The sequence below is a fragment of the Cyrtonyx montezumae genome, unplaced genomic scaffold, assembly GCF_038088225.1.
Source record: "Cyrtonyx montezumae isolate F1298 unplaced genomic scaffold, pur_monq_1.0 scaffold_23, whole genome shotgun sequence".
NCBI classification, from domain to species: Eukaryota; Metazoa; Chordata; class Aves; order Galliformes; family Odontophoridae; genus Cyrtonyx; species Cyrtonyx montezumae.
The window spans coordinates 11,622,420-11,647,530 of record NW_027071970.1 but is presented as its reverse complement, the minus strand read 5'-3'; the positions used below and the strand labels follow the sequence as shown (position 1 = coordinate 11,647,530).

The window sequence follows — 25,111 nt, the reverse complement described above, 5'->3', positions numbered from 1 at the left end:
CCCCTCAGCCCTCGCTCCTCCCCGCAGCGCGGCGGCGGCCGCCGGGGCCCGGTGCTGCGCAGCCGCCGGGCGGGATGGAGGCGGCCGGAGCCCCGCAGCCGCCGTTGTAGCCGGGCCGTGTCACCGCGGCTCCCACCACCCCCCCCCCCCCTTTCCCCGCCATGGCGTTGGTAACGCTGCAACGTTCGCCGACCCCCAGCGCCGCCTCCTCGGCCAGCACCAGCGAGGTGAGGCGGGGCGGGGAGGGGTGGGCCTCGGCTGTAGGCCTCCGCAGGGCCCGGGGGTGCACCCCGCTTTGCTGCGGGCCGCCCCGCTGCTCCCTGCAGCGCTCCCCGCTGCCGCCTTCTGTACCGCCGTCTCTCTCCTTCTCCCTTCTTTCTGTTCGCTGAAGCCAAAAAGCTGTTCCTCTCTCCCCCCCTCTCTGCCGCCCCTTCTCCTCCCTGCCCTTGGCCCCGCAGGTGCACAATCCTATTTGTCACCTGTCAGGGCCCGCTGGCCCCCGATTAGCTGCGCGGGGATGAGCTCCGTGCGGTGCTGGGTCCTGGAGCTGGGCTGCCCTGGCTGCGGAGCGTGGGGATGGAGCGTGTTGGGTTCTGGCACGGATCCTGCAGCCCAGAGCTGTGGAAGGGGACAAAGCAGTGTGGTGTGAAGAGGAGGAGGCTCAGGGGTGAGCTCATCGCTCCCTACGACTCCTGCAAGGAGAGCGTGGGGAGGGGAAGGGTCGGATAGGATGAGAGGCGATGGCCTCACGTTGCACCAGGGGAGGGTTGGGTTGGAAACGGAGAAATTTCTCTGAAAGAGCAGTGATCCAGTGGCACGAGCTGCCTGATGACATGGTGGGATGACTGTCCCTGGAGCCACTCAAGGAATGTGGAGGTGTGGCACTGAGGGACGTGGTTAGTGGGTCTGGTGGGAGTGAGCTGAGGTTGGCATTGGTGGGCTTAGAGGTCTTTTCCAGCCTTTGCGATTCTACAAAGACCTGACAACCTCCCATCTCCACGGCCACGCCATGTGCAGGCAGGGCAATCAGGCTGTGTTTAATTGGGAAGGAAAGACCAGGTGGGCTGCTCGCTTCCTGCCCACGTGCACCTGGGTCAGGCCTGGTGCTGTGCAGCTCAGTGCCCACCAGCAGTTTCTCACTGGGGTAACCATACAGCCCCCATTTTCCCACCAGATTTGTCTCCTGGCTGCGCTTTGGTGGCTCTTGGAGGAATCCAGAGTTCCCTGTCCTGTGTGTGAGTGCTCCCTCCTGGCATGCAGCCCCACAGAGCTGCAAACCATCAGGATTCAGCCTGGTGGCCAATTTGGAGGGATTTTCCTTGGAAAAAGTGCCTTGTTTTCTACCCGTTTTCCCAAGGATGGGTTTGCAGGCTGTGTTGGGGTTTTAGCCTGTAGCGAACAATGACCAGAAGATACATGTTTAAAAAATGGAAAACGATGACCAAATGTCCTTGCTAGTTGTGAGTAAGCTGCTGCAGCCTCTTTTAACTCCTCATCCTGAAGGAATGTAGGAAATGGGTGTTGCTGCCTGCACGAGGCTCGCCGTTGTGGCACACTGTAAATCCGGGGGGGGATCCGTCAGAGGAGTGATGGCATCACGAGGTGTGCCCTGGCTCCACTGCTCACTCTGTGCCCCTCATGGGTAACGCCTCAGAACTTGGAGGGATGCTCTGCCTGTGCTGCTGGGTGCTCCTCTCTTCTGTTGTTTCTTTCCTGCAGCAAGGAGAGCAGAGTCGAAATCTTCAAGTCAGCGGCTGCCAAAGTGGCTCCAGGGCCCAGCTCTGCTGCTGAGCCTCAGCTGGGATTTCACAGCCCTGCTTGTTTAAAAAAACATTGCTCTCTGTCCCATTGCTATGTGACTGACCCAAACAAACACAGCAGCAACCTCACTGGACCCTGCAGTCCTCCCAGGGCCATGGGCAAGGGGCTCAGGGTGCTGCAGCTCTGCCTCTGGCCACGCCATGTAAACAAACTAAAAATAGAGCTGGTATGCTTCCCTCCAGATCGCCGTCTGTTGCAGTTGTTTGAGATGGGATCTGTGCCTCTCTCTTCCTCCCCGTGGCTGTGCTTCAGTACTCAGACCGCACGGCTGTGTGCGTGTTACAGACTCTGAGCCCTAATGGGAGGAGGATGCAGAACAACCTGGTCTCTACTCACACACACACTCAAAACTTTAAGCTTGGAAGTTTGACAGAAAACTGCTTGCTTATTTTTGAGTCATGCAAAACCACCAGGAAACAGCTAGCCCTTTCCAGGGTCCTATTTGATGTGGGTTTTAAGCAGTGTTAGTAAATAACAGTGTTCTCTGTGCACTGCTGCTAACAGGGAGAGGCAGACCTGCAGGAGAGCCTCCTCCCAGTTATCCAGGTCTGAACAGAGGTTTCCCTGCTGCAGCACAGTCCTCGAGGTCCTGGCTCCCAGCACAGCCAGCCCTTCAGAGGGATGCTGCTGGCTCTCATTCTGGTCGTGCAGGAGCAAAGCAAAGGAGTGATCTTTGAGCTTTTTTTCCTCCAGTTGGATCTGGATGCAATTAACCCAAACTGTTTTCCTTTAGCGTGAAATGAGGTGGGGAGGTGGAAGCAACCTGGCCCTTCCCAGCGCTCACTCAGGACAGTGGTGGCTCTCCTGTGTGCACGAGGCAGCTCAGTGTGCTTCAGTGTGATGCACCCTGCAGGACCAGCTTGCAGGATTAGGGCCTAATAGCCTTAAAGCCCCTGTGAGCCCCTTTGTCAGTGGGGACGTACTGCCAGAGAGTCTCCTTTATCCCCAGCACTGCAAAAACACATGGGGTGCAGCCACCCACTGTTGTTGGGATGGTTTTAAAGAATGTGTTTTGGTTTTTAAGATTTGTCCTATGGAAACCACCAGCTTATAACTTTCTCTGTCTCCTTTTCTCCCCTCAGCTGGAGGCTGGCAGCGATGAGGAACGTAAATTAAACGTGAGGTAAGCGGAGCTGTTTGGCTCTGAGCATTGTTTCAGCTGTTGTTAATTGTCTGCCATGCACTAGAGTCCCTGTTCCCACCCAAAAGTCTGGCTGCTTGCTCCCCTTTCATGCCAGCCCTGCAGGAGCTCCACACTGGGGACAGCCTTCATCTTATCAGCTTGGGTTTGAGATGAGGGCTTAATGAACTGAAAGCATAAAAGGGAGTTTGTTTTGTTTCTGATGGGAAGAAACTGGAAAATTGCTCATCAATTCTGGTCGCATCACTTAGCTGTTATCTCAGCAGCTCTCTTTGCTGCTGCTCGGGGCTGAAGCTCTGAGTAGGGAAGGGATGGAAGCAGAGCTGTGATCTTTCCTTGCTCTGGAGTCATCCCGTAAGGGAATTTTGCTTCCTGGATTCTGGGGATTGTACTGAGTTTGCTCATACAGCAAGGAAGGGAAGGCTGAGATGCCCTGCTGGAAAAGGGCAAGGCTTCCCTTGGTGATGCTGTGCAGGCACGAGGAGTGTTAATGACACAGGCAGCTTGATGGGGCACCGGCCTCGTGGGGCTCTGAGTAACGATGCAGATTGCTCACTCCAAAACAGGCTGCTGCAGTTAGCTCTTACCCTCTAACCTGTAAACCACGATCCAAGAGGTGAAATGGAAAAGCACAGCAGTGCTTCTCGTTACAACTTCCTACGTGAGATAAAAGCAGAGCCACAAATGCTGCTGCTTTGAGCACTCTCTCGTTCTTTCCGTTGCATGGTTTGGGATGTGTCGTTGCAGTGATGTAAAAGTTGGGCTCCAGTGGCAGCTTTCTGCTGCAGCCTGGTGGATTGGCTGCAATGAGGACTGTGCTGACTGGGCTTGGATCCTGTGATCCAAAAGAACCAGTGGGTTTGTGCAGTGTGGGAGAGGAAGGTTGTTCCTTTTGGAGCAGGAGGTGATGCAATGTGACTGCAACTGATGTTAAAGCAAAATTCAGGATTCCTGGTTTTGTTCCCAGCTTGATGGTGGGTCATTGCACAAAGAAGAGCTGAAGCAGGAGCCCACTGATGTCATGAGCAGCAGCACATCCTTAGTCCTTGTGCTTGTTTCCACATAGTATTGAGAAGTAACAGTCTACCAATAGCAGGCTGATGTTTGTGTGGGTCATATCTGTACTGAATGAGGAAACAGAACTTTATTTCTTCTTGTTACAAGTCAGCTTGATGGCAAAGCACAGAGCGATTGCTGGGAGGTGTCTGAGTTTGAAGGCCACCTTTGACTGCCTGACCTCTTTGCAAGCCAGAAGTGAGCATCCATCTCTGACCAGAGTGACCCTGTGGGAGTGGCTTTTCTGCACGTTGCTGAAAAGTGATGTTAAACTGAGATCCTGACAGCTTCCCCTTTCCTTCAGTTTCTTGGGGCTACTCATCCCTATACGGTTTTCAGGTTAAGAATCTGGAAATCAGGTTGTGAAACAGACCTAGAGAATGGGATGGCTCATGTGCTGAGGGGAAACAGCACTGAGGACTGTTGGAAAAACTGTGGCACTGATGCACGTGCAGCTTTGGTGATCAGTGCTACCCCTCTGTGCAGGGGCTGGATGAATCCCACCCCTCCTGCTGGAGCTGCTCTGGATCGATTCCCTGAGACTTTACCCAGTGCCCATGGGGTGGCAGAATTGCTCAACTTCCTCGTGCTGCCTTTGCTGCAGCCAAGAGAACAGGTCCTCTGATATAAATAAGCCCAGGGATGGGCCGGGATGGTTTTTGTGGGTTTTAAACCCTGGAGCAACCTTGCTGGAGTCGGAGGTGTCAGCTGTGCTGTGTCACACCTGCCCTGAGCGTGGGGGTCAGCGGTCTGGCACGTGGCTTTGCAGACCTCAGGGGCCCTCAGGAGGAAGGGTTGTTGGAGACAAGAGCCCAACCTGCTGCCAGCTCAGACTGGATTTTGTGGATGCAGGATGAACGTGCACTTAGTTATGACATAGCTTTCCCATCCTGAACAGAGGATTTTCATTCTAGGCTGCGTGGTTGGATCTGGTGATGTGAGCTATCAGGCTTTTTTTTTCCCTGATACTTGGAGGAAGTGGTCTGTGTCCCAGGTTTAGAACTGACCGCACGTTTTACTTCTCTGTGCTCAGAGTTCCTGTACGGTTTCTGTCATTCCAAAATGCCTTTCTTTCTGTTTTCTCCCTGAAAAAGCTTCTACCCTAAAACAGAGTGAAGATATTCAGCTTTTCTTTTGGAGATATCGCTATCTGCATTTTCAGAGACCTTACTGTGTTTAGGAGTCCTCCTTTGTTCTCACCTCCCATAGGCCTTCCAGGACCTCTATCTGATTCTGTGCATCACCTGCTGCAGTCCTCCTCCCCAAATGCTGCTCAGCCATGGCATGCTGTGCCTTGATCCTTTTTTCCTCCTGTGGAGCCTGTGGGTTTATAAGCACTGACCCCAAGGCTCTGCAGCCCAGCAGGAGGAGGAGCACTGCAGGCAGGCTCCTTGCAGAGCACGGTCCTGCTGGCATGCACCGACAGCCTCGTTAGGAGGAGCTCGTTAGGTTATAATCATTGCAATGAAGCAGGCTTCTGCCTGGTGCTGTGGCTGCTTTGGTTAGGGAAACTCCCAAGCCACGTGCTGCACTGGGAGCATCTCACAGTGCTTTTTTGTATCTTGGATTTTAATGCACAACAGTTTTTTGTTAATACTTTGGTCTTTAACTTTTGTAGTCTGTAACTTTTGGTCTTTAACCTTGCTCTGCTGGCAGCAGCGTGGCACGGATGGCTTTGGTGCTGGGGGGGGGTACCCAGGGCTGGGGTAGGTGTCTGCCAGTTGTTTGAGGGGAGGTCTTGGGGCAGAAGCTGCTGGCTTTGGGAACTGTTCAAAACAGGACGCTGAATCACATCCTGGCCGGGCTGCAGCATCCTGCCCTGGCGTGCTCCGTACAATGGGGCGGCGAAAGGATGGTGACCTGTCCATGCTTCTGGCCCAAGGAGTGGCCACGTGAGCCCGTGGGGGTATCACTGGGCCTTGAGGTGCTGTGTGGGGATGTCAGGGCGGGCGGGGGGAGTGTGCGCTCCTCTCCCACTTCTTTGGGATTTGGTCTTTCCAGGAAACTGTTGCAGACTTGACACTGATGAGTTTCTGTGGACGCAGGCAGGGTGACAGCAGGAGGCTGCTGCTATGGACCTGCAGCCATCAGACCGTTTAGGAATTGGATATAAATCTCCCTTTCTTTTCTTATTTTTTTTTTCCACCTCTGAAACCTCAGCAGTTTGGCAAAATCCCTCTGGCCCTGTTACCAAAGGAGCCGACCTGGTGCTGGACGCTTTATTTTCCTGTGGAGGCCAATGTGGTCACTGTTTACTGAGGCACCGAAGAGCTGGGTCAGAAAAATATTTTGCTTCCAACTGCCTCCTGGTTTTTAAACACTTTAATCTTTGATAATCAGCTGCCAAGATCTGCGAGTCAGGGATTTTGCCTACAAATGGGGCTGCAGCCAGCCTGACAAGTGCCCTTGGGAGGTTGTGGAGGATGTGAAATGGACAGGACACCTTCAGAGGCATGGCTCCACTTTCAGTGAGGTTCACACAGTGCTCAGATCTGTGGTGTGGAAGCACTCCCGTGGCACACTGAGAGAGCAAGGGAAGGCAGAGGCAAAATCCCAGCCTCAAATGAATGGCTCGTGGTACAAAGTGCATGCTCTGCTTGTGAATGGGATCAGAAGGACCCCTCTGCAGAGATTGCTTTGCTGAGAGAGCAGATGGGGGAGGGCTCCACTCTGCCCACGTGCACTCTTTTGCTGCCAAAGCCACGCTGCTCACCCACGTCCCTGGGGTTTGGTGGGCAAGGCAGCCTGCAGCAAACACTAGAGGGGGTGCCTGTGTCGAGCTAAAACTTTTCCTGCCCTTCTTTTACCCCTGCATGATCCGTCAAGATTTATTTTATTTTATTTTGACGCGTTACCAGTGTGTCAAGTACTCCCTGGTCTCCACTGCCTTTTTTGGAGTCATTCTGACATGCAGCAGCGGAGCTGTTGTGTGGGTTGCTGTGCTGCTTCCCGTGCTGCTGGCTGTGTCCTGGCTGACCTCTCTGCTTGGGAGCTGCGTTCTCCAGCCCTGGAACCATTCTTCACCTTCCTTTTCTTTTCCAGCATTGCAGCTGAAGAGTTCCCACTTGTTCCTTGTCTCTGGGAAACGCTGCCAGTGGGTGAACTGGGGTGGCTTAGTGACACAGCTCATTGTTTCCATCCCTTAAGCTGACGGGGAGGAATGCAGGAGGATGGGGCCATGTGCCTCCAGCTCAGCCAGGGAATGGGATGGGGATGGGGCAGGAGCTGCTCCCGGAGCTGCAGGGCTCATACCATATCACAGAATGGCTTGGGTTGGAAGAGAGCCTCACTCCCTCATAGGACTGTATCGTAGAGTGGCTTAGGTTGGAAGAGCTGTGTCTGTAGCACGGCAAGGAGATTGGAGCTGGTAGGAAAACACAGGGCTTTGAGGCTTTTAATTGCAAGCCTTCCTGCAAGGGAAGGGAGCCAGCGTTTGGGGAACAAGCAGCTGCTGGATGGGCTGAGCTCCATGGGGGGTTTGGCCCTATGGCTGTTACGGCAGTGACCTCGTTTTCCACGGGGGATCTCAGAAATGCCTGCTGCCATTCAGAGCTGGGGACACTGCTGTCAGCCCTGTGCCTTTCTGAACTCTGCAATTAATGGGATGTGCAAAAAGGGTTCCATCTTTTTCTTTTTTTTCCCCCCTGTGAAACAATCTCTATTTTACTTGGCCTCTCACCATCACGTACTAGGGATTCCTAGAATTTTCTCTCCCTGGGCCGTTGGGAGCTGTTCTGCTAACTTACTTTGTGCAAGTCTCTGCTGAAGCAGGGAGCGAGCTCACTGCTGTGTTTGCTTCCCTCTTCCTGCCCCTCTCTCAGGCAGGGCTCCAGCCATTATCAGGATGGTGCTGGGATGGAGCTGGGCAGCACAAAGCCATGGCATGGGGACGGGGCTGCCACGTCCCCTCGTGTCCCCACTGTCCACGTGGAGCGGGGCCAAAGGCTGCGTGGAGTGAGCAGGAGTGGCTGGAGGCAGTCTATTTATCTTAGGAAATCAGCTTTTGTGGGCTCCATGATTGATTTCGTTTTTCTTTCTCCTCTTTGTGCTGGAGGACGGTTAGTATCTGGCACCGTGAATGGCCTGCAGTGTCTCCAGCCCTTCTCAGCATTCTTGTGCTGTGAATGTGGCCCACGCCTTCAGCCAAACAATGCATGCTCAGACTCCTTGTGTCTCCGCAGCCCCAAAAACATGAGCCCTGCTGGGTCTTCTGCCCTCCTTACCATTCCTGGGATGGGGATGGATGCAGAGGCAGGAGGTGGTTAGACGCCTGCAGTTCCCATCTCAGGTCAGTTGATCTACGTGACACAGAGCTCCTCTTCATTGCAGGACAACCTTTGCTGTGTTGGGATTTTTCCTGCTCCTTCTCCCCCCCACCCTCAGAGATTTCTCTTTCTGTTTGGCGTGCTCCTTTGCAGTGTAGCTGGTGCTATTTTGGTGTGGCTGCCTGAAGCCTGGAGGCAGCATTGTCCCCAAAGCGCTCCAGCTCAGCCCCAACGGACTGATACTTCCCTCTCTCCTCGAGCCACTTGTGTGCCTTGTTCTGTTAACGAGGGAGAAATTAAGAGACTTAATTTGACAAACATTTAGTGGCAGGAGAGTGTGGTGTGGCCCTGTGCCTAGCAAGGCTCCATTGCAGAGCTTTGCTGGAGCACAGCACCCTGCAGGGCACGCAGTGTGGGCACTGCTGAGGATGGAGGGTGGCTGCAGGCTGCTTGTTTGCCAACTCATGGAGTGGTGTTTTGAAGTGATGATGAGGAGCTGCCTATCGTGTTCTGAAGCGACTTGAAACGTAATTGATGTGTGTTACAGCCACGTTCCTCTGGAGCTTTCCCAAAGGGAAAGAAATATTTCCTTTTAAAGCTGAGCAGCGTGGGGCCAGCGGGACGGAGCAAGGAGGTGCCATAGTTCAGAACCATCCTCACCTTGCAGAGCTCCAGGCACAGCAGGACCTCTGTTTTATGGCCAGCAAAGACATGCAGCTGTTCTGTCCGCACTCTCCTGCTGACACTTGGTGCTCCCAGGTGTCTGTAAGTGTAGGTTTACCCACCGTGGGGGGCTGATGGTGAGGTGATTTGGTACGGGGATGCACTGCAGCCCTCCTGGAGCACCCATCCCACTACAAAACCCCTGGGCTCAGCTTTTCTTTGAGAGCCAAAAGGGGCAGCTGGAAAGCAGTGGTGTTGGTTGGGATTCCTGAGAGGGCATCCAGTGAACTGGTGGGTTGTGCTGTGCGTGCCAATGGGGCAGGGCAGAAAAGGAACAGAAAGCTGCTTCTTCCCCTGGTGGGGGAAGGGCTGGTGCTGCTGTGGTGAAGGAATTGGTCAAGGTTCAGTGAGAAATAAGTCTTCATTGAATTTGGTTATAGGCAGTCCCTACCAGAGGAATTCCAGAGCACCTGAATGGGGTTCTTGTTCAGCATCGCACCGGTAAGCGAGGAAAGGTCCTGATCTGAGCGTGATGCCTCTGCCACAGAGACCTTCCATGTCAGGGCTTTAGTTGTGACAGGCAGGCAAGGCATCAGGCAATATGGGACACGAGCATCAACGCCGTGCTTCTCACCTCGTCCTGCCCTGCATCGCTCTGTGGGCACGGGGAGGAAACAAACAGCTCGCACCAGTCTGTAGGAGGGAAGTGATTAGACGAGCTTCAGCTGTTTTTTTCCCCTCCTGAATGGCCTTCTTTCATCAGGATATGTTAGGACAAGTGCTTTTTCAAGCCAGGATATCAGTGGAAGACACAGTGTTCTGTAGAAGTCATCCAGTTCCTGGGTAGCATCGACAGATGCGACTGCTCTGCTCCGTGCACAATATACGAGCGACCTTTTCCTTCTTTTCTTTTTTCTTTTTTTTTCTTTTTGCATGGCTTTAGAAGCAGAAGGATGTGAGTTTTACAGCTAGTTATGAATCTTTTCGAATTTACTGACTTCTGCCTGACTCTTGGGCCAGCACAATGCTTCTGCTGTTCAAAGAAAACCAGTCCAAATTAGTACGTATAAAACACTCGTCTTTCTGCTGCTTGCTGGGGAGGGAGCTGGGGGGGCTCTGAAACGATGGCGTTCTTTGGGAGATTTGTTTTTAAAAAGAAAAAGCTGGAATTTGGATGCTTACTGGAACCGCAGGGATGGAAAGTGTTGGAGTGCTGCGTTGGGATATTGCACCGTGCCTTTTTCTCACTTTTGTTTTGCTAGCTCTCGGAGGGTTTGTATGAAGAGGATAAATACCCGGTGGTAAAACGTGTGCTGTGTGGTTCAACCTCTGCCTGTGGGCACTATTGCTCCCCCAGCACAGCTCTCTGACTGGGAACGTTCTGCCTTATAGTGAAGGTTTCCTGTCTGCAGTGAAGGAGAGCAGTAGGAGCTCTGTCATCTAACCATTCCTTTCCTCTTGCTGAAAATCCAGCTGAGTATGCACGAGGCATTCATCCAGTGAACGTCCTATACATTGTGTTGGTGTTGTGGCTTTGATGTCACTTCTGTCCTTTTGTTAACACTTGCCTGTTAGATCTGGAGTAAGAAGGAAGCAGGGCTTTTCCTGCTTTGCTCGTGGGATTCTTGGTGCTGGTGGTGAGAGCTCACCGTCGCTGACAGCTCACAGTGAGCCAGGGGTGAGTGCTGTGGGAGCAGAAATGGGGGAAGCTTTGTTCTGATTGCAGCCCTGCCAACAGCTTGTTGGTCTGATGCAGGGCTGAGGGAGCCTGGAGCTTGTGCTAACGTTTTAGGTTGCTTCTTAGCGTGGACTGAAGCCTCAAATTGAAACCCAACCCAGCTTTTCTGGGAGCTTTGCACCTTGAATAAAGCTGTAAATTCAGACAGCTGACTGCAAACCTTGGCTCTGCCCTTGAAAGAGGGAAGACCGAGCTTGGAGCAGGAGCTGGGAAGGCTTGAATTGATGGATATTTACCAAATTGCTGCTGCTCACTGCTACCAGAGGCAAAGACCCCAGAGAGCACAGAACAGATGAGCACTGGGAGCAGCAGCTCCCACAGGATCCTTTTCTGTAGCATAAGTAACTGTGGTGCAGTGTGGTCTTATAGTTGAGCTTTTAGGTTTAGTTGATAGCAGCCAGGAATGAGCAGCAGTCTGTGCTGGAAGCATGGGATGGCAGAAAGTTGGGCTCTATAGCAAGGAATGTCTCTTGTGATGCTCCCTGCCTGGTGTTTGGAGTGGGATAGAAGTGCAAGGTAAGCAGTTACTGGGGCAACTGAAACAAAGCTTAGGAGATGTTCATTTCCAGCCCTGTGGGAAACTCCATCTTTGCCACTTACATCCACATCTGTTTCTGAAATGCTCACGGTGCATTACGGGGCCATGTAATTAGGCTTGTGCTGCTCCTTGCTCTAACTGCTGCTTTTGATTGGGTTTCTTGTTAGCTGTGTTTCATATGATCTCTGTGTGTGCATACGCTGTGACCTCTCAGCACTATTTCCCAGGTCAGTTGTATCTCGACAGAGCAGAGAAAGGCCTTTGCTGCTGTGTGTTGCTTTTTGCCCTGAGGTTTCAGTGCAGTTCATTTTGCTGTGATGTGCAGGTTTCACCTTCCCTCCCTGCCCCTGTAAATCTATGATTTATAGCTGTGTGTTCTTGTTTTTGCATTCCAAAGCAATCTCGAGAACTGAAATTAATAGGGACTGATTGACTCAGGACCTGATCCGAAGTCATTTACAGGTCTAAGCCTGTAGGAGTTCTTACCCTCTACTGTTTTTAAGTTACAGAATTTGATAATCAAGTGATAAAGTCATTTCCAGTCCATGACAGCTCAAGTATCTCCTGCTATGGCCAAGCAATAAAATGTTGGTGGAAAATGACACAATTCTTCATGAATAACCCTGGAGCCATGCCTTGCAAGTGGCAAAACCAACCTTTGGGAGCAGCTTCTTGTGGCACATCCTGCTGTGTTTTAACGAGGAGAAGCCCTTCCTCCCCAGACACACAGAGCAGAGCACACGTTTTGCTGCTGTTTCCTCTGAGCTGACTTCCTGTGTCATTTGTTTTCCAGCCTAAGCGAGAGCTTTTTCATGGTGAAAGGAGCAGCCCTCTTCTTGCAGCAAGGCAGCAGCTCCCAGGGCCAGCGAAGTCTCCAGCATCCTCACAAGCATGCAGGTATGGATTAAGTCGTGGCCTGATGCTCTGTTCCTTCTTTCTTCCCTGCTCCACTCCTCCACACTGAGCCCAGTAGGAGGTGTGGGTGGTGGCTGGCTCCTCTGACTGTCCCAGTGGGTTTTGTACAGCCAGCTGGGGAGAACCAGGTTTTCAGTCCACTTTGAAGGTATGATGATTGTGTCTTTGTTTAAACTTTCATCACTCTCTTGGAAGTGTAACTGCAGCAGGAATTTATTCTCTGCAGATATTGTGGTGTACTGTAGCCAGGAGAGTCCTCTGAGCCAGAGTCTGTGCTGAATGTGTATCCCTATCTTTTTCAGCCTGCGATGGAGAAATGTCACTTGTTTCTGCTTCAGTGGTTTGATCTTTGCCTCCTCCTTTGGCCTGTGGGGAGGAAAATGCAATGGGCTGAGTCATGTGGCTCCAGCACCCCTTCTTCTCCCAGCCTCCCCCAGTCTGAAGCTTGGGTCTTCATCTTTCATCTTGACAGCATCTTTTTATTATTATTATAAACTACCTGTTGCTGGTTTTGCTCAGTGCTACTTCTCAAAAATGAGGAATGCTTTCAGTAGGATTTGAATCTCTGGACAAACACCCGTTTCTTAGCTCCATACACCCCCTTTTTCTGGTTTCAGGAAATCCCCTTTTCACTTAACTGATCTAAATCTGGCTTGCAAGTCTTTCTCATGGTTTGAGAACAGCTTGTCCTTCTTCCAGGCCCACTCCAGCGTTCCAGTATGGTGGGAGGAGAGTTGTGTGGTGAATGTAAGAACCGATAAGCCGACAGGGTTTAAGGAAGTTGGATCCCACTCATCCTGTATTTTTATGCCTTCTGTCATTGATGGTTTTGTAATCAGTGGTTAAGGAGCAAGAAGAAATAGGCTCATCGGGGCATTTTGAGTGCAGAAGCATGTGGGAAAGGCACAGTGTGGTACTGTGTGCCTGCTGCTTAGTAAACACTCCAAGCACAAAGAGGCTGTTTGAATGCCAAGCGTGGCTTTGGGTTTCTTCAATTGTCAGCAATTTCATATACCCAGCAAACAGCCTCCAGAAGGAATTTTATCTTTTATGGAAAGTTATGAGTGCGTTACCGAGTTATTAGATGTGATCTTGATTTGTTTTCTTGTAGATTCTTTGTGTGTTTTGCTCGCTTTCACCTAGCAGAAATACATCCACCACTTTGCAGTAGTTTCATGAGTGGTCCTTTATTTGATGCAGAAGGGATACGTCACCTGAACAGAGCCACTCCTGCAGCCCTTCCTCCTCAGAAGCTGTTTGTGTTTAGATGACCTACTGTGATGATTTCTCTGCTCTCACTGCAGGTGATTTGCCCCAGCACCTCCAGGTGATGATCAACCTCCTTCGCTGTGAGGATAGAATCAAACTGGTAAGATCAAATGCGTTTTCCTGCCCTAATGTCTGTTGGAGGTATTGGAACCAGATCTCTATGGAGTCATGGAAGGCATTGGCAGATCCAGGGTTTCACAGTTGACTTCAGTCTGCTGCACTCAGTTGCCAGCCCCACCATGTTTCCCTTTGTGCTCCTGGGGCTGATCCTTACATCCAGGTTATGAGTTGGGTCTTTGTTAATTATCTTCTCTAGAATGGCTAGACAGCTGCTCGTGTTTCTTCTCCTCTCTCGACTCCAAGTCTGGAAAACTAGCCTTGCTTGGAAGAGGGACTACTTCTCCCAGTGTCTTTCTCACTGCAGCTAAATGAACCTTTGGGGCACAATTACACCTGAAGAATATCGTTCAGCAATGGAAGTAAAGGTTACCCAAGAGCTGTTTTGCAGAGCCTGGTGTCTTCTTTTTTCTTCTAGGCTGTCCGTTTGGAGAGCGTGTGGACAGACAGAGTCCGGTACATGGTGGTTGTGTACAGCAGCGGGCGGCAGGACACGGAAGAGAACATTTTGCTGGGTGTGGATTTTTCCAGCAAGGAGAGGTATGTCTAGGGCAAGGCTGGGCTTGGAAATCAAGCAGGCTGGGTTCTCTGGAAAGCCTGTCAACAGCTGTCCCCAAGCAGTTAATTTTCATGTACTCTAGCAAAAGAGGAGACATAGCTGTTAATTCTTCTGACCGTTGTGAGAGGGCTTTTTGTTCCAGAAGGCATTCAGTCTCCTCAGAATCTCTAGGCTCTCTGCAGCTGTGGGCAAAGCATTCACTTGTAATCCGTCTGGAGGGCTGTGGTGTCTACCTCATCTCTGGTAGCTTGCTGTCTCCTCACTACAAAATGCTTCTGTGGAAATGTTTGCTAAACTGGAACTTATTTGCTCCATCAGACTTCATGTCTGCTCATGGCATGATGCAATGGAGCTGTTTCAGGTAGGTTAGTTGCCAAATAGTATCAACAACAATAGTGCTAAAGTACCTCCAAAACCAACAAAAAAATGTGTTAGCAATGAGCTGCACCTTTTGTCTAACTGATAAGAGCACATGAATGTTTTGAAACGAAAATAAAACGTTGCTGCAGACCTCCTCACATAATTCCAGTCATAGGTGAGGAAACCAAGAACAGCTCTTGGCTCGAAGAGGTGAGGCTGCTTTGGCAGAGCTGGACTTTGAGGGCAGAGCTTCCACATTTGTTTCTGTTCCCTGGTGACTGAGCATGCTGCCATGCTGAGCTGATTTGGCCAATGGGGCTTTGTCTTGATTTTTTGTTTTTTTGCTTTTTTTTTCCTGGAAAACCTCGTGGATTTAAGTGGGAAGGGAGAGCTTTTGCACTGCACTGAGTCCTGTTGGTGAACTCCTAGCAATGCCTTCCTAAGGAGATTATTGTCTTGGCTTTGGTGCTGCTTCTGTATCTGCTCTTAATTACTGCTGTTGGTGGTAGGAAGGAAATTCCAGTGTAGCATTCCCTTCTGGCACACTTGGTGTGCAGCAGCAGGGAGCTTTGGTCTTGTTCTCTCCAAATCCAAGGTGACCTTCCAGTAAGTTACTCCTGGAGGTGATTGGTGAGGGACAAGAGGGAAAGTTACAGCAAGTTCATCATAACTGCTGGTTCAGTCAGTGGAGGGATTTGTTAATTAAGGAAAAATGTCATGCCCAAAAAGGTCTGTTGGCATTAGTGATTCATTGAAGGACTCATAGGCTCCATGTTGGGGCTGAAATGGCACTTCACAGCTGTGAATGTTCTGGCTGCTGACAGTTGGATTGGTCAGGCTTTTGTGGGCTTTATTCCTTGTACATGTGCTTAATAAGAACCTTTATTTCCTCTCCGAGCTCTGGTGCATGTTGTCTGTGCGTGTGTTCGAACTGGCCTTTGTCAGCACTGTTGGAAGTGGCTGAAGGCTTTAAAAAAATAGAATTAAAAATAAAAGAAACAAATTCTTTGCTATTGGCTGTTGCGTGCATCCTGATTTCCTTTGAAACTTTAATATCTCAGCAACTGAATTATTTAGCAGTCGAAAGTTGTTGGCCTCCCATTATAATGGGGGGAGGGTGGTACAGTTTTCTTGCCAGATTGCATCTCTGAAATGGAAGCGTTCTTCTGGGATAGGTACACCCATAAAATGCTTTTTTCTCTTCTGTCAGCCAAAGTTATGAAGTGAGAACCGAGCACACGATCCTTTGAAAGGCCCCTGGGGTCCTCTCTGCAAAGGGCAGAAAGGAATGCACCTACCAGCACTTGCTGAAAGCTGAATCTCTGCAGCCAGACGTTATATCCTGCTCTTCTGTCCTGTTAGGGACCTTCCTTGCACTGAGCTTATGAGGGTGAGAGAGGAGGAGAGGAGGTGAGGCAGACACTGCAGTGCGTTCTGACTCTTGATTCTGTGCTGTTGGTTCTCAGGTTGGTGTCAGAGAAGACCTTTACACTTTAGTTGTCCATCTCCTTGTGTGCTGCATGTTGTTTAGCCAAAGATATTATAAGGAGACACTAAAGCAAGGCTTGAGGATTTAAAAAATAAAAGACTAATAATAATTGAGGATATTGGCATGACTGCACTGTGGTCTGTATTTAACATCCTTAACGTTTCTCTTCCAGTAAAAGCTGCACTATAGGAATGGTTCTTCGTCTGTGGAGTGATACTAAGATCCATCTTGATGGCGATGGGTAAGAGGCCCCACTGAAAAGATAGGTGTGAATGGCCTTGTCTTCTGGGGGCTGTTGTGGGAGGAGCTCTGTCACGGTACAAATGAAGTCCCTGTGTTTCGGATTCACGGCTGCAGTCCTTGAATTCAGACGTGGAGTTTTTGTCTTGCTGCCCTCAGTCCGCTCGCTGGAACCTGTCACATCCAGTAAATGCTTTCTGAAATCCTGCTCAAGGGGTGGAGCTCCCATTCCTGGTGGTGTATGGCAGGTGTCCACTTGCCACTTTTGTTTGGGAGGATAATGGAAAATCAGTGATGGAAATTCTTATCCCTTATTCCTTTTGATTGTGGGTGCTCCTAGGGCTGCCTCGCAGCACCTGAGGTGCAGAGAAGAGCAGATTGTGACTGTTTTTTCCCCTCTCTCTTAGTGGCTTCAGTGTGAGTACTGCTGGGAGAATGCACATCTTCAAGCCAGTGTCGGTGCAGGCCATGTGGTATGTGTGCTAATTAGCTTTATTGAGAAAGAGGCTGTAATTTCCATGAATAAATGAACAACAAACAAACTGCATTTTAGCGTTTTCCATAACTGATATTTAGCAAGCTGCAGCAGAGATGCTGCTTCCCCGTGTCAGCTGGTAGCAGTGCTATAATGGGGTTCTGGGAGCACTGATCCAAAAACCTGCATCTTCTGCTGCAGCTGTGTGCCCTGTGACGTGAGGGCAATGGGAAATGCCACTAATGAGATGTACAGACATGAAAGCCCAGTTGGATTCATCAGGCTGCAGACCCGGTCTTTCCTCTCCACACGTACCTCCCTAGCACGAGGGAGTCTCAAGACCCATTGCCAATCTGATGGCATTTCCAACTCTGCCCCATTCCTGGGGCCAGGCTGGGGTTCCTGCTGCATGGAAACTTTCCATGCCTTTCTGCAGTCGTGCTCACCTTTCAGCTCCTGTCACCCCTCCCATGTGCAGGGATTCCAAAGCGCTGAAGCAGAGACAGTTGAATCAGCAGTGGCTGTGCCAGCAAATGCCTTCTTGAAGAAGCTTCATCCTGCCCCAGACAGGGCAAATGCCTCTCTTTGGGTTCTTCCTGGAGCCTCAGGAAGCTCTATGCTTGTGATAGCTGGTAGGGACAAGACAAAGATGTGGAGGAGAATGCTGACTTGCTAGGGATGGTTTGGTACAGAAACAAACAAAGCTCTCATTCCTGTCATTTTTTTTTTAACTCAGCCCCTCCTGTTGGCAGCCTTAGATGTGGTTCACTACAATGACATCTTCAGAGCAGAGCCTTAGAAGAAAAAAAAAGAAAGATGGAGGAGGGAAGGAAGGAAAGAAAAAGTAAGGCTAGGATTTACAAAAACAAATGACCCAATCTGGGCCCTGTCCCTACAGCATGTCAGGGGCCAAGAATGCTGTAAATATGTATCTGACTCCTCGCTGAAGGTGGTTTGAAAATTGTCCATGTTCTTTGTTTTTCTTTGGTTCTGGATTTGTGAGTTAGCTAATGATTAGGTCCCGGAGTGGCTGTGCCTTGTGCTTGGCAGTTGAGGAGAAAATCTGAGCCTCCATCTCACACGGGCTCTTGAGAAAGCCTCCAAGATGCTTCTCTGAACTCTGATACAATAAAGCTGCAGGCCTCAGAAAGCAAACTGCCATACACAGTGCTGAAAGTCTGCTGTGAAAAATCTCTTAATCCTGATTTATGTGTTTGTGCCTCTCACGTCTGCACAACTTTGTTCCCAATCTTGCAGGTCTGCTCTACAGATCCTCCATAAAGCCTGTGAGGTTGCAAGGAGGTACAACTACTTCCCTGGTGGGATGGCCTTGGTCTGGGCCACGTACTATGAAAGCTGCATCAGCTCTGACCAGAGCTGCATCAATGAGTGGAATGCCATGCAGGACCTGGAGTCCACCCGCCCCGACTCTCCAGCTCTGTTTGTTGACAAGTCAGTTCTCAGTTTTATTACAAAGTTGTCCTGGTTCACAAGAGAAATCCTCTTTTGTTCCTCTGGCAGTTAATTTCCTTTCTCTATTTAAATGCCTTCAGTTATTTTTCTTCCCTTTTCCTGGTCAAGATGCTTTCACTGCAAGTCCTTCCCACCAGCCCTCTGTGCTGTCCAAGTTGCCTTGTGTCATGAGTGTTTACTGCTGGTTTGGAGACGTCCTCTCCCTTTTCTTTTTCAGGCCAACTGAAAGGGAACGAACAGAACGCCTCATTAAAGCCAAGCTCCGGAGCATCATGATGAGCAAAGACCTGGAAAATGTGACTTCGAAGGAGGTAATCAGAAAAACTGCTCCTTTATTCTTCCTGCTAGCCTCCTTTTCCAGGGAGTGCTGTGCTGACAAAAAGGCACTGTATGGTGAGGTGCTGTTGGCTTTTGAGTGTGTTTCCAACTGATCCTCAAAGGTTCTGCTCTTTGGCTTTGCTGCACCTCCTGGTCTTCACTTGTTCATGGACACAGAGCCAATTGTGTGCTAAGAAGCAGTGTCTTCCTCTCTCCTTGTTGGCTTCACTGTTAGATTCTGTTTTCTTTGTTCCTGAACAATGTCAGAGAGGTTTACAGGTGAGACTTTGCTGGTGAGGCTATGGATGAAGAGTCACAAGTCAGGGCTAAAACTAGTTTGGGTCTGTCCTAAAGGGACACAGTGCAAATGTGCTCAGAGCAAACAGTAGTAGTTCTGGTAGATTTGAGCTTCATGATCGTTAGTTGCTCTCCTGGGTCTCGTTCATCTCAAGCTATTTGTTGGAAGAAGGTGCACGATATGTGTGTGTGTTTTACTTGGATGTTATCTGAAGCCTTCTTCACAGATCTCAAGTGTGGGGGCCTAAGATGTTTGGAGTGATGCCACATAGTGAGATTCTTTGTCTCCAAAAGGCGGAATCCCTCCTGCTGTCTTTAATGAAGTACATAAAAAGTGTTTTGTAAAAGAGTGCCAATAAATGTTTCTGTTGAACAGAGATGATTCTAGGTGGCATCCTTTGTTTTCTGCCCTGCAGATCCGGAATGAGCTGGAGAAACACATGAATTGCAACTTGAAAGAATTCAAGGAATTCATAGACAATGAAATGCTGCTTATCCTGGGTCAGATGGACAAACCCTCTCTGATTTTTGATCACTTGTATCTGGTGAGTTGCCCTGTTAGGAGCTCTGGCAGAGCTGAAGGCTCAGTGGGGGTGACCTGACGAGTCACTGGGCTGTGGGGGATCTGCATGTGGTTTCAAGTACTATGTGCATGGCCAGAACTGTATGGAGAGTAAGGCTGAAGGTTCTGTGCCCTTCAACTTCATGGAGAAGCAAAGAAAGAGAAGTGTTTTGTGTAGTGTTTTACCACTAGATGGAACTCCAAGCAAAACCTGACACTGCCATCCAGAACAAAGACTTGCTTGGGATGAACACATTCGTGCCCGTTATGCTGGGGTCACATTTTGTTTTGGTTTGGTTTTTTTTTCCCAGGAGAGAATCAGAGGAAGTGTTGATGTCTGAGGGCAAAACCTCTTAAACCCTACTTTGCTTTCTATTTTGTGGGTACAGTGAGATCCAGTGTAACCTCCTCCAGAACTTCCAGGATTTGCCTCACGCTTCTCAGATACGTACTTATGCTCACAGTAATGCCACATTGAATTATTTTTCTTTCCCTGTGCTATTTGTCTGGGTCAAAAACCATGGGCAACGTTTCAGGTGGCAGCTGAGGAGCAGTGCTGAGTCTGGGGCTGTTCAGAATCTTAGAAATGGGGAAGCTCCTTTGAAAGATGTTTCTATCTGTGTGACTGTTGCAGGGATCAGAGTGGAACGCCTCTAACCTGGAGGAGCTGCAGGGCTCAGGGTGAGTACTGTACCTTCCAGGCTCTGAGTCCTTTGACTTTTACACTGAGGACTCTGGAGATGCCACGTGGCATTTGTGGATGGTAGGGGATGAGTTCCCAGCAATGTGGGTAACTGATCTCCCTGACTTTAGCCAGGAAAACCTTCCTACCTCACTTCGATCACATACAAAGTGAAAGTAACCAAGCTCCAAGATCTCTGAACCACCCTCCCGGTGTGTAGCAGCCAAGTATGAAGCAGGCATATATGCTGCTGTGTCAGGTGTAAATTCCTGCAGAAAGAGCAAACGTTACAGTGCAGTGTTCAGGAAAAACTCCATCTAAATGGGGCAGCACTTCCTGTGGATGAACAATCCCCACCTCACCTGTCCAGGCAGGCAGCTGCAGGGCTGTCTTTCAGCATGCTGTCGTCACCACAGCACTTCTTGGCTTGATTTATTTTCAGGCTTTTTGGATGAGTGAGAATTTTACATATAACGTTAGCTGTTTTCCCAAGGCATACACCACCCCTGATGTGAGAAACTGAAAGTTATTGCTCAACAGCATGACTAAAAATGTTTAATTTGGAATCCTGGGAACAGATGTCTGAACATCTTTTGAGCAAGTGGATCGAGCAGCATGTCAGTGCTTCTGATCCACAGGGAGGGCATCTTGACATGCGTTATCTAGAAGTCAAAGCTGGACAAACTCTGAAGCGAATGTCCTGCAGCCCTGATGTCTCTGAATGATATGTAGCAGTAAATCCATACAGGCCTTCGTTCTCCCTAGGTGTGTTGAGAACCCTGCTGTAGTATTTGGCACAAATGAGGAGATTCACAGTGTGCATCAGTTCCCTTTTCACGACCGTGGCAGTTCAAGTCTCATTTTTCTTTCCATTCTCTGCAGCATTGACTACATTTTGAACGTGACCAGGGAGATAGATAACTTTTTCCCTGGCTTGTTTGCCTATCACAACATCCGGGTGTACGATGAGGAGACGACTGACCTCCTGGCTCACTGGAACGAGGCATATCATTTCATAAACAAGGCCAAGTAAGTGGGCTGGGGGATGTGGGCTGGGGGATGTGGCTTGGTGTGAGGGTGCATCCAATCCAAGCCGCAGCAGAAGCTGCCTGAGGTCTGGGGGAGGTGATGCTGCCCCGTGTGCTCCAGCCAGCTCTGCAGCTGGAGGTGGCAGCTGTGCTTTGTGTTACATCTCCTGCCAGGAGTTCTGTGTCCCTGGAGCTTCCGTGTACTTTGTGTCTTCCTGTACTGGTTTTAACCCATTTCTAACGTACGGGTTTTTTAATTACTACGATTTTGTTTTGCTTCTGAAAGGAAAAGAGGACATTTCCTCTACTTGAGGCGTTCTGGAAATATTCCAGTGCATGTCCTTGTTGGATGAGCCCGAGAGATGGTGACAGAGCCCATCACACCCCGCTGGCTGTCACACACAGGTTGCTCCTCCTTATCCCCATGCCCAAAGCGTTGGGTAAGTGGGTGGGAGGCTTCACGGTGGCCTCTGGTATGACAGCATGGCTGAGGCTGCTCTTCCCACCTCCTGACTTTCCTGGAGAAGAATTCTTCTCACGAGCATCTTAGTCCAAAACATTCCCAACCTACAGAGCTGTGGTGTTGAGAGTGGTCAGCAGGGCAAAGCAAAGCCTGCCCTCGTTTAAAATGTTAACAACACAGATGGTAACCAGAAAGGTAAGAGGGGGTGTTTTCTTTATCTGTCCGCAGGAAGAATCACTCCAAGTGCCTGGTGCACTGCAAAATGGGCGTGAGCCGCTCAGCATCCACCGTGATAGCGTATGCAATGAAGGAGTTTGGCTGGTCGCTGGAGAAGGCCTATAATTATGTGAAGCAGAAGCGCAGCATTGCGAGGCCCAACGCGGGCTTCATGAGGCAGCTGCTGGAATACGAAGGCATTTTAGATGCAAGGTGAGGTGACAGAATGAGTGGCAAGGTGATTCGCAGGAAATCAAAGGACCTCATTGGAGGCAACACCTGTGGAGTTTGTGTATCACAAAACACTGAGTTCCAGGGATTTCTGTTCGGGCAACCAGCTCTTCTGCCAATGAGCAAGACAAAGACAAGGACAAGGTGACAGCGTGCGTGGTGCTGCAGTCTGAGGACCACACCAGCATGCAGAGAGGCTCTCTTTCTCTCAGAAGCAGGAGCCTGGACTAACCACCCTTTGCTAAACCTTTTCTCTGCCAGCCCACCCCAGATGGGAAATTAGCTGTCTTGCAGGGAGTTCTGCTCTGGTGTAATTCAGTGAGGGTTTCTCTGTGCTCAAAAAGCGTGTTGGTGTTTCTCAGCAGCCAGAATGTTCAGCAAAACATTGTTCTTGTTTTATGAGGCAGAACTGAGCTTAGGCAGTGTTGGAGACGAATCGTTTGCAGTTCTGGGTGACCATGCCAATCGTGAGGCTTGGTCATTGTAAAGGCTGTAGTATCTAATGAGGGTTTCTGCATGCTCCATTTGGCCTCTGCTCTAGCTGGGGAAGAGAAGGAAAATTTTCCACTCGGGTTCAGCAGAAGCTGTGCCATGAAACGTGCAGAGGTGTTGGTTCAGAGTGTTGTATGCTGGCAGAAGTCTCTGTTCCCATCATGTTTGCAGTGCAGGGCCTGCTGTGAGTCTGCTGGGCCAAAGGGATGCTGGGGAGGGTGCAGTGGGCAAACTCCTGATGCTCGGGATGGCTTTGTCCAGCTGGGAGTGCAGGGCTGGACCTGCCAGTCGGTCTGTTCTGGGTTGTGAATCTGTTCTGTGCGTAGAGAGGCTCCTGGAGCTGAGTGCCCTCGCCTTGTAGCAGCTCTTCTCACTTGTATCTGTCTTTTCCCTAGCAAGCAACGCCACAACAAGCTGTGGAAGCAGCAGGCAGACAGCAACCTCCCCCAAAGCACAGATGGCACCGCAGGGTCTGGTGACTTCTTACTCGAGACCTTGGACATCGACCTCGAAAACCGGCTGGCTGACCTGGACACCCCATCCCAGTCGGCCTACCTGGACAACAGAGCTGGCACGGAGCTGCCCGTGGGCTTCCACTACTGCTTCCGCCGCCTCTCTGACACGCTGCTGGAGAACAGGGGGCCCGGGGACAGGGGGAGCTTCTGCCACGTGGAGGAGCTGGAGCGGGATGCGCTCACGGAGCGTGCGGCCTCGCTGGCGAGGCAGCCTCCAGCCGTGCCCCCGGAGGTGGCCGAGGGCCCGGAGCCAGCACAGCCACTGGCAGAGCTGAGCAGCTTCTGTGAGAAGGAGGTGAAGAAGAAATGGGACTTCAGCCCCCGGAAGGCCAGGATGGTGCTGGGCGCCGGGGAGCCGGGGGAGGACGGGATCAGGGAGGAAAACCCGATGGAGAAGTGGAAGCGGCGGTTGTCCGTGCACAAGGAGGAGAGCAGGCTTAATAGGGAGAACTTGAATAACAACAACAGCAAAAGGAGTTGCCCAGAGGATTTTGAGGTGCGTATGGATCTGATGTGTAGGTGATTAGCATGGCTGACTACCGCAAGCGGAACTGCTCCTCTCATCTTCATAGCACAGTTTCGTTTGACTTGGATAAAGCCTTTCATTCCATCACGAGCTTCTTCCTTTTCCAAGTGCTTCTGAACATGGCTTTGCTTGCCCAAGCTGTGGATGTAGATGCCAGACAGAGAGAGAGCACACACATGTGAGTGCCCTGTAAACTGCTCTGGGCAACTTGCTTGCATGACCATCACTTGAGACGGTAGGTGTCCTTCCCCTGGGAGCTGCTGTTCCTGCTGTGGGGCACGAAGAGGCAGGGCAGTGGGCTGCCCTCCAGAGCTGCGTGGGTCTCACGAGCTGTGCCTGCCTGTTCTGCTCCCGTTGACCTGTCCTTGTTTTCTCTTTTGCAGCACGACGCTGTGTTTGGGATCCTCAGTAAAGTCAAGCCTTCCTACCAGTCCTGTGCTGACTGCATGTACTCCTCGGGCAGCCTGGCTCCGGACTCCTTTGGGGAGCAGTGTGAGAAGCTGAACCCCGGCTCTGCACACCGCAGCTCCACCATCTGCACTCAGCCAGCCCTCCTCTCCCACCTCCCCTCGCTGGGGGAGCACCTGCCCAACAGGGCACGCGTGGAGGAGGGAACTGGGGCTAAAAATCCCGAGGCACTGCTTCCTCTGTCAGCAGGAGGCGGTGCTTTGGAAGGTGGTACTTGCAAATCAATGGTTGCTCATCAGTGCAGCTTTTCAGAGAAAGGAAAAGATGCAGCAGATATCCCTGTCAGAACGCTGCAGCCCAGGAGAAACTCACACTGTGACAAGAGCCTGCCCAGCGCCGAAGCGGCGAAGGAAGAATCTCCGTCCAGAAAAGATAGCAAACCTACCAAGGACCTCAAGTACTTGTTGTTCAGTAAAGACTTGGAAAAGCCAAGCTCTAGCAGTTACCTGATGCAGCACCAGGAGTCCCTGATTCAGCTGCAGAAGGCAGGCTTGGTCCGGAAGCACACCAAAGAGCTGGAGCGGCTGAGGAGCGTGCCCTCGGACACCTCGGTGCTGCTCCGAGAGAGCGTGCTGGGCAGGGCTGAGCCCAGCATTGCAGAGGAAGGTGAGGAGCTGGTCCCACATCCCGGCCTCGTGCCCCTCCTCAGGCCTTCACCACCCGTACCCGGAGATGCTGAGAGCGACCTGGACAAGCTGGAGATCAAACGCGTGCTGGAGGGGATCTCCCAGAAGACCTGCAGCCCCGTGGTGTGCAGGCTGGAGCACACCAGCAGCTTCACCAAGGACTTCCTGAAGACCATCTGCTACACGCCCTCGTCCTCCCGCAGCTCCAACCTGACACGCAGCTCCAGCAGTGACAGCATCCACAGCGTGCGTGGCAAGCCCGGCCTGGTCAAGCAGCGGACTCAGGAGATCGAGACCCGGCTGCGGCTGGCCGGCCTCACGGTCTCCTCCCCCTTGAAGAGGTCCAACTCTCTGGCCAAGCTGGGCTGCCTCAACCTGTCCTCCGAGGACCTGGCCAGCGACGTGGACGTGTCCACCATCACGGGCTCCAAGGAGGCGGTGTCCAGCGAGTCCTCCGGGCTCTGGGAGCCATCCTCCGGCCCGAGGAGCGCGGATGTTGGCCCCAAGCTGTCGGCCAAGCCAGCTCTTGGGAACATGAAGACTCCACTTTGGCTTGGCAAAAGTTGAT

At 51.0% G+C, this 25,111-nt stretch overlaps 1 protein-coding gene across 1 annotated transcript; it reads left to right on the top strand.

Moving 5' to 3' along the window:
* Window positions 1-120: 120 nt before the first annotated feature.
* On the top strand, window positions 121-25,111 carry SSH1 (slingshot protein phosphatase 1). Its single transcript, XM_065739295.1, has 15 exons — window positions 121-227; window positions 2,904-2,944; window positions 12,016-12,119; window positions 13,442-13,506; window positions 13,942-14,063; window positions 16,104-16,172; window positions 16,579-16,644; window positions 17,904-18,098; window positions 18,337-18,430; window positions 19,151-19,279; window positions 19,931-19,977; window positions 20,861-21,007; window positions 21,698-21,898; window positions 22,804-23,419; window positions 23,833-25,111. Exons 1-15 carry the CDS (start codon window positions 162-164, stop codon window positions 25,108-25,110), a joined length of 3,240 nt encoding a protein of 1,079 aa, XP_065595367.1. The 5' UTR covers window positions 121-161; the 3' UTR covers window position 25,111.